The sequence below is a fragment of the Lipotes vexillifer genome, unplaced genomic scaffold (assembly GCF_000442215.2).
Source record: "Lipotes vexillifer unplaced genomic scaffold, Lipotes_vexillifer_v1.1 scaffold903, whole genome shotgun sequence".
NCBI classification, from domain to species: Eukaryota; Metazoa; Chordata; class Mammalia; order Artiodactyla; family Lipotidae; genus Lipotes; species Lipotes vexillifer.
Window position 1 is genome coordinate 2,205,549 of NW_006791919.1, and position 8,354 is coordinate 2,213,902.

An 8,354-nucleotide genomic window follows, 5' to 3' on the forward strand; every position below is an offset into this window, starting at 1 on the left:
ATTTTTTTTTTTTTTTTTGCGATACGCGGGCCTCTCACTGCTGCGGCCTCTCCCGCCTCAGAGCACAGGCCCCGGACGCGCAGGCCCAGCGGCCATGGCTCACGGGCCCAGCCGCTCCGCGGCACGTGGGATCCTCCTGGACCAGGGCATGAACCTGTGTCCCCCGCATCGGCAGGCGGACTCCCAACCAGTGCGCCACCAGGGAAGCCCTGCGTGAATGTTTTTGATTAATGTACCAATAGTTGTTTTCAGGTTCTAAGAAGGCCATGAACTTTTCAGGTGGGGGAAAAAAGATCCTTTGTTCATTAATTTTACCATTCTAGTGGCTTTTTTTTTGGCTATGCTGGGTGGCATGAGGGATCCTAGTTCCACACCAGGGATGGAACCCGCACCCCTTGCAGTGGAAGCGCGGCATCTTAACCACTGAACCGCCGGGGTAGTCCCTCTAATGGCTTTTAACAGACGATTATGTAATATTCTTTGCTCAAAGTCTGACCCTCTGTAAATGTCCTGCAAAAATACTTCACCTAAGTGCTGGAAAGTCGATGCTTAAAGATATTCCTGCATCCATTGTAATACCAAAAATTGTAAATTACCCAGTGCTAATCAGTAGGGGACTGATTAAATTGATATCTAAGAATGAACAGCTGTTAAAAATAAGTGGGTAGGATGAGTGTGCAATTGGCAAAATCCGTACTAGGAAATTCTATAGGTTAAAAGGCCTGGTTTTTTTCAGCGAATTGTGAAGAAAAGAAAGGAATGGAGGCAGAACCTTTAGATTTTAAAAGACTTGAAAGATATATCCATTTAAAAAAATGGATAGATGATGTTTATGGATGTATACTTTGTGTTTATCATAAAAACCAAGACAGTTGTTACTTTTGAAGGGAGGGTGAGGTCTGTGACCGGAATGGGGCAAGTGGAGGGCTTTCGGTCTGGCTAGACAACGTTGGGTCTGGGATAGAATTTTACCCCAATAGCAAGTTAGTAGTTAGCTTGTTACTATTCCATGGATGCTGGCAAAAGATATGCAACTCTTGAGTTAGAGACAAAGGACGTCATTATTAGTTACCCAGTTAGCAGCATTGAGCTTCAGGTTTGTATTGGTTCCCTTGCTCCCCAAGTCCCACAGGGGTGACAGAAGGCCTAAATGAATGCGTTCATATGCAGTGGGTTGCATTACAGGACAGCAGTACTGAATTTGGGGAACCTGCCGGTTTGTAGCACACTGTAAGCAAGCCTGCTCTCTGTCCCGGAGGGAGACTTTACATTTTCTTCAAAGTTTCTCGCAGCAAATACAGGCCTGAAAAATGACCCAGGTGAAGAGCATTCAGGCCCTTGGATCCATGAAATACACAGCAGTAAAGTGCAGGGAAGCCTCAGGACCCATGGTAGATGGTTTCTCCCTACAGCCAGTCAGCTCATTGCAGATGTAATTAGTTAAGATGAGGTCGTACTGAAGTAGGAATTACTGGGGTAATTCAATATAATTTATCCTTATATAAAGGGAAAATTTGGAGACATATATACACGGAGAATGCCGTGTGAATATCGGAGTTATGCTGCAACAAGCCAAGGAATTATCAGAAGCTAGGAGAGAGGCCTGGAACAGAACCCTCCCCTAGCGCCTTCAGAGAGAGTGTGGTCCTGCTCACACCTTGATCTCAGACTTCTAGCCTCCAGAACTGAGACAATAACTTTCTGTTTAAGCCTAAATGTAGTTTGTGGTACTTTGTTATGATAGCCCTAGCAAAGAAATACAGTTATCATGTTACATTTGTCAAAATTAAGAACATTGCTATATTAGTATTAACTTTATACTTTTTGGATTTCACCAGTTTTTCCATCAATTTTCTGTTCCAAAATCCAATCCAGGTTACCACATGGCATTTCTTTGTCATGTCTTCTTAGTTTCTTCTGGTCTGTGACAGTTTATCAGTCTTTGCTTATTTTTCATGACCTTGGCAGTTTGGAGGAACACTGGCCAAGTAGCCTGTAGAATAGCCTCTAATCTGGGCTTTTGTCTGTTTTTTGTTGTTGTTGTTCTGTTTTTTCTTTTTTTTTTGATGACTAGCCTGTAGTTAAAAGGTTTCTGGAGAGAATATCACAAAGGAAAAGCCCCTTCTCATCACATATCAGGGAGTATCTGTGGGTTTTGACATATGCCTTAGGGAGTACATGACATCCTCATGACACAGCTGGTGATGCTGACCTTTATCATGTGGTTAAGGTGGTGTTTGTTGGGTTTCTCCTCTGTAAAGTTACCATTTTTCCCTTTTCTACTCTGTTCTTTGGAATCATGTCAGTAAGTTTAGCCCACAGTTAGACGGTGAGGGGGCTAAGCTTTACCTCCTGGAAGGGGGATTTCTACATAAATTATTTTGAATTCTTTTGTGGGTAAGATCATCTCATCTCCACCATTGATTTATTCAGTTATATATATCAGTGTGGACTCGTGGATATTTATTTTATTCTTTGGGTTATAATCTAATAGCACATTATTTATTCTGTTACTCACATTGTTTCAACTTTGGCCATTAGGAATTCCTTCATTTTGGCTTCTTGTGTCCCTTTGATATGACCTTTTCCTTTTAATTTTCAATTTTTTATAAATTGAAAATTACTACTTTCTGATACTGGAAGATGTTCTCTGGCTCTGGAATCAGCCATTTCTCCAAGGAGCTCTGGTTGCCTTTATTGGAAAATTGCACTTAGAAATCAAGATCTGAGTCTGGGAATGCCCCTTGCTACTGGAGTGTCACGGTTTTCTCTTGGGGATAGAACTAGAGTAATGTATATATCTGTAGTAGAATACATATGCTGTATACTGTTTACTGTGCCATGTATACATAAATAGCGATAATGTATACATAAATAGCGATGTGTTTCTGTGTTTATCCTGTTATATTAATATATATCCTCTTAATATATATTAAGAAAACATGTTCATACTGCTGTCTCTGACTTTAATGCAGTACCACAGGGCAGGCTTCATTCTAGCCTTCCCTTCCTGCTTGCCTCTAACTCTCCTCCTGACCAGTGAGAGCCTGGTTCTCACTGACCACCCTCCATTACTTTTTTTTTTTAAATTTTTAAAATACAGTATGTACCTTTTTAAAAAAAAATTATTTATTTTTGGCCGTGTTGGGTCTTCATTGCTGCGTGTGGGCTTTCTCTAGTTGCGGTGAGTGGGGGCTACTCTTTGTTGCGGTGCACGGGCTTCTCATTGTGGTGGCTTCTCTTGTTGTGGAGCACAGGGTTCTAGGTGCACGGGCTTCGGTAGTTGCAGCACGCGGGCTCAGTAGTTGCGGCACGCGGGCCCTAGAGGGCATGGGCTTAAGTAGTTGCGGAGCGTGGGCTCAGTAGTTGCAGTGCGTGGGTTCTAGGGCGCATGGGCTTCAGTAGTTGTGGCACGCGGGGATCAGTAGCTGTGGCTCGTGGGTTCTAGAGCACAGGCTCAGTAGTTGTGGTGCACAGGCTTAGTTGCTCCATGGCATGTGGGATCTTCCCGGACCAGGGTTCGAACCTGTGTCCCCTGCATTGGCAGGCGTATTCTTAACCACTGGACCACCAGGGAAGTCCCCATTACTTGCTTAACCTCAGTTTACATGCAAAGCAGTTTCGAACAAATTTACTAACTAGAGCATAGGTTGACATACAGGTTTTTTTGTATATTTCCTTACAGCTTGCAATCAAATGACTTTTCTAAAGTTACTTAGATCAGCTTTCCTGCCACCATCCTCACGATCTCACTTCAGTGTGCTTGTCATACGTGTGTGGTTTGGTTACATTTATTTGCCACAGTCTGCATTCCATGTTGGAATCCCCTGACACTGGGTGATTTTTAAAAAATATATATAGTTTGTATACATTCAAGTTCACTCTTCTGTACCTTTCTTTGGGTTTTGACAGATGCATAAATCATGCATTCATCACCCAAAGTCCATGCAGAACAGTCCCATCCCCCTAAAACTTCTGCTCTCCTTCCCCTCTGTAGGCAGTCACTTCGCCCGCTCCCCAACACTGACCTGTGTTATGCCCCTATAGTTTTGTCTTCTACAGAACATCATATGAATGGAATCATACAATATATAGGCTTTTGTGTCTGCATTCTTTCACTTGGCAAAACACATTTAAGATTCATCTGTGTTGTTGTGTGAACTGATAACGTAGTCCTCCTTATCACTGAATAGTATTCCATTGTTTGGATATAACACAGTTTGTTTATTCATTTCCCTGTTGAAGAGCATCTTGGTTGCCTTCAGGTTTTAGTGAGTAAGAATAAAACTGCTACACCTGTTTGTGTACAGGTTTTTGTGTGAACATAAATTTTTAATTCACTTGGGTAAATATGTAGGGATATGATAGCTGGGTTTTGTGGTAAGTCCATGTGTAACTTTATACAAGTTTGCCAAATTATCTTTTATAGTGGCTGTACCATTTTGCAATTCCACCAACAATGAACAAGTGTTCCTGTTGTTCTGCATCCTTGGCAACATGTAATTGTCTGTTTTTGGATTTTAGCCATTTTAATACGTGTGTAGTGGTAGCTCATTGTGGTTTTAATTTGCATTTTCCTAATGAGAAATGATGTTGAGCATTTCATGTGTTTTTTTGCCATCCCTATACTTTTCTTGAAGCTCTTCAGATTTTTTCGCCCATTTTAATATTGGGTTGTTTGTTTTCTTATTGAGTTTTAAGAGTTTTTTATACAGTTGACCCTTGAGCAAGGTGTGGGGGTTAGGGTCACTGATTCTCTGTGCAGTCGAAAAATCCGAGTATAATTTTACTGTCCTCTACAACTGAGGTTCCTTCTCTGCACCTGTGGATTCAACCAGCTGGGGATCATGTAGTACTATAGTATTTACGATTGAAAAACACTTGAGTGTAAGTGGACCTGCACAGTTCAAATCTGTGTTGTTCAAGGGTCAGCTGTATATTTTGTATGCAAATTCTTTGTCAGATATGTGATAGGCAAGTGTTTTCTTCTAATTTCTGGTTTGTCTTTTTGTTCACTTTATCTTTTGCAGAGCAGAAGTTTTAAATTTGATGAAATTCAGTTTATCACTGTTTTCTTTTGTGGATCATGCTTTTGGTGTTGTATCCCATTAATCCTTAATGTTTGGAAGGCACTGTGAACCAGAGTCCAGGGGTGTGGCCCTCATAAGTGTTCCTGTCCCTTCTCTGGGGATGGGCTGCCTTTTTCCCCCCTTTTCCTTTGTCCCCTGTTCCTTTTCCCCAGCTGTGATTGGTAAACACTAAGGTCAGTAGGCTGTGGTTTTGAAGTGCTTTTCCCTTGGGATTAAGGGTCTTATTTTATAGGCCTCCATCCCCTTTCCCCACTGTGTTGGGCCTCCACCAGAACTGTGTGCTACCAGCTTTGAAGGCTCTCTCTCCCTTGAAGATTTAGCCTTTTGTTCTGTGTGGAAGATGAGGGGAAAGGCTTTAGTTGTGCCTGCTGTTTCCCTCCCCCAGCCAGCACCACACGGGGGAACTTTCTCCAGTCTTCCCTGGGAGAACCTGCTTGGGTTCCAGGAGGAAAAGCCAGCAAGAATGGGAGCTCCCCCCATGACTGTGACACCTGCCACCCCCAGGAGCTCCATACTATCACACTTGCCCACACTTGACCTCTAGCAAGTCATTAAAAATTCGAGTTAATCTTCCTTAGGGCTTCTGCCTGAGCTAAGCAAATATACTGGTCCTGCATCTCCCTGAAGGCACCTGTCTCTCCAGATTTTATTACGGGGCTGTTTGCCCTGTGACCTCCTGTCTCTGACTGAGTTCACCAAAGCCATTAATTTTCAGTCTGTTCACCTTTTTTTCTTGTTACAAGATCAGGAGACGCATCTTTTCAGCTCTCAACATCTCTGAGCTGAAACCAAATAATAGAGTTTTAAAGGATTGTCTCTGATATTAGGTGATAATTTATGTGAAGTTGTTCAGTGGAAACAGTCATGAAACTTCTTTTGTTTTTTTTGGGGGGGGGCTGGCAAATCTGACTTGGTTCAAGCAAAAAAGAAATCTAGTATGGAGAGAGGTGAAAGTTTATTAATACTTGTGTGTAACATGTTTGCATAATATGAAATCTGTTTTACTTTAAAATTTAGAATGATGTAGGTATCTGAAAAGTACAGCTTTTTAGTCTATCATCTGTTTTTTCATATGAGTAAGGGTTTAATCAAGGAAGTAGAACCACTGAGTACTGAAGGGGAGCAAAATAAGCCACTCCAAAAAGTGCCACTTGCCTCACTCACCATGGTGCATGAGGCCCTAAGAACAGTATAGACAAGTTCTTCACAAGTATATGCTTTCTTAAGCTCATTCTATAATCTGGCCTTAAACTACTTATTCTGCCTACTTTCCTATCACTCATTTTCTCAATCAGCCTTTATTCTACTCATGTTTAACATCTTAACATTTCCAAATATTCGCTGTTCATGTTTTAGAATGTGTTACTCTCCAGGATTTTCACCTCTCTTTTTCTTGGCATATAACAAGGCCTAGCTCAAATATCACCTTTTTCCCCCCAAGTTGTTGGTAGCTATTGTAGTCAGAATTATTTGCCCTCTCTGTTCATCTTTGATTTCCAAGTGCCTAACATATTGCTTGGTATACAGTAATAAAGATTTAAGAGTATTTCATAGTCCAAGAAATTCTAGGACTGGGTTCTATTTTATTTTTATTTTTTTAGAAACAAATTTTTAAATCAATTAATTTATTTTTGGCTGTGTTGGGTCTTCATTGCTGTGCGAGGGCCTTCTCTAGTTGTGGCAAACAGGGGCTCCTCTTTGTTGCAGTGTGCGGGCTTCTCATTGCGGTGGCTTCACTTGTAGCGGAGCACGGGTTCTAGGCATGCCTGGGCTTCAGTAGTTGTGGCACACGGGCTCAGTAGTTGTGGCATACGGGTTTAGTTGCTCCGTGGCATGTGGGATCTTCCCAGACCAGGGATCGAACCCATGTCCCCTGCGTTGGTAGATGGATTCTGAACCACTGTGCCACCAGGGAAGTCCCATGGACTGGGTTCTATTTTAAATCAGTTGACTAAGTTCACTGAGAAATAAAAATTAAGAGATTTAAGAGGTATGTGTAGTTTGCTTTGGAATTGTCTATCTACAGAGTCCAAGTAACTTTAGAAAACTTTGTCAGATGTACTGAGTTATCCATTCGATTAGCTAACCTTAACATTGTGTGAAAGATTTGCATTTAATGTATGTTTTGATGTTGACTTGTGACAAAAACTTAATGAATTTTATCCTAAAGTTATTCTTTGTTTACACAGAGAATGTCTAAGCACACAGATGCAGCAGCAGAAGTCCTATTGGAAAGAAAAGGTTGTGCAGGAGTGATAACACTGAACAGACCAAAGTTCCTAAATGCACTGAATCTTAGTATGATTCGGCAGATTTATCCACAGCTAAAGGTTTGTAATTTTCTTAAAGCAATCATATGGATCCTTCTGAAAGTATATCCTTAGAGAATATTTCTGATATTCTCTCCCATAGAATCACTTGACTGTCTGCAATCAGCGCCCAAGCCCCATCGCTTCTAGAGTCCTCAGCGCTTTCCTAAGTGGTTTTCCTAGAGCACCCCTACTGACAGGGAGTTCATTGCCTCAGAAGACAGCCTCTTCCACTTTCATAAGGCTCCAAGTTTCTTCTTATGTTCTGCCCCTCTTTATTTTTCCCACTTGATGATATATTAGGCCCATATTTTTTCACCTTGGTCTCAAAGTTGGCGTGGCAAAGATTTCAGTTGCCATCATCAAACTTGGATCACAGAATGCACTCATCTAGCAACTTTGTTGAGATAGCCTCTAATTTATGTCAGAAAAGAAAATGAATTTGGGATCCATTCTTCTGGATATGCTTTATAAAGCTTATGCCGTATGCTTTGTATATATCCACATACGTCTGTATATACACATGTGTTTATGTGCATGTGGATATATCATTAATGAGTTTGTATTTATGATATGCTTATACCATCTTCTTTTACATTTGGATAGAAGTGGGAACAAGATCCGGAAACTTTCCTGATCATCATAAAGGGAGCTGGTGGAAAGGCTTTCTGTGCTGGAGGTGATATCAGAGGTAAAAACTTTTTTCCCTTCTCACCTAAATGTGTTTTTCCCCCAATAAAACTGATAAGGTATTAGCAAATTTTTGTGGTACTTTGTAATTTGCTTTACTTTCTAGAATTGTTTTTGTTAAACAGTTAATACATTTTTAGTGTGGTTAACTTAGAAAAAGAAAACATTTAAAGACTTAACCTCTTGTAGTTAATAGAAAAATGAGAATGGCAGCTGTTTTTTTTTTTTTAACTACATATGTGCCCTTCAGGTATCTTGTCTCTTT

General features: G+C 41.0%; 1 protein-coding gene across 2 annotated transcripts in view; it reads left to right on the forward strand.

Annotated features, from left to right (window-relative positions):
- HIBCH (3-hydroxyisobutyryl-CoA hydrolase) overlaps positions 1–8,354 on the forward strand; it is a 91,073-nt gene that overhangs the window by 14,300 nt on the left and 68,419 nt on the right. For both annotated transcript variants that reach the window (XM_007464970.1, XM_007464971.1), the window contains exons 3-4: positions 7,280–7,420; positions 8,006–8,090. In XM_007464970.1, the coding sequence (XP_007465032.1) occupies positions 7,280–7,420; positions 8,006–8,090 (226 nt within the window). The remainder of the gene's footprint in view (positions 1–7,279; positions 7,421–8,005; positions 8,091–8,354) is intronic.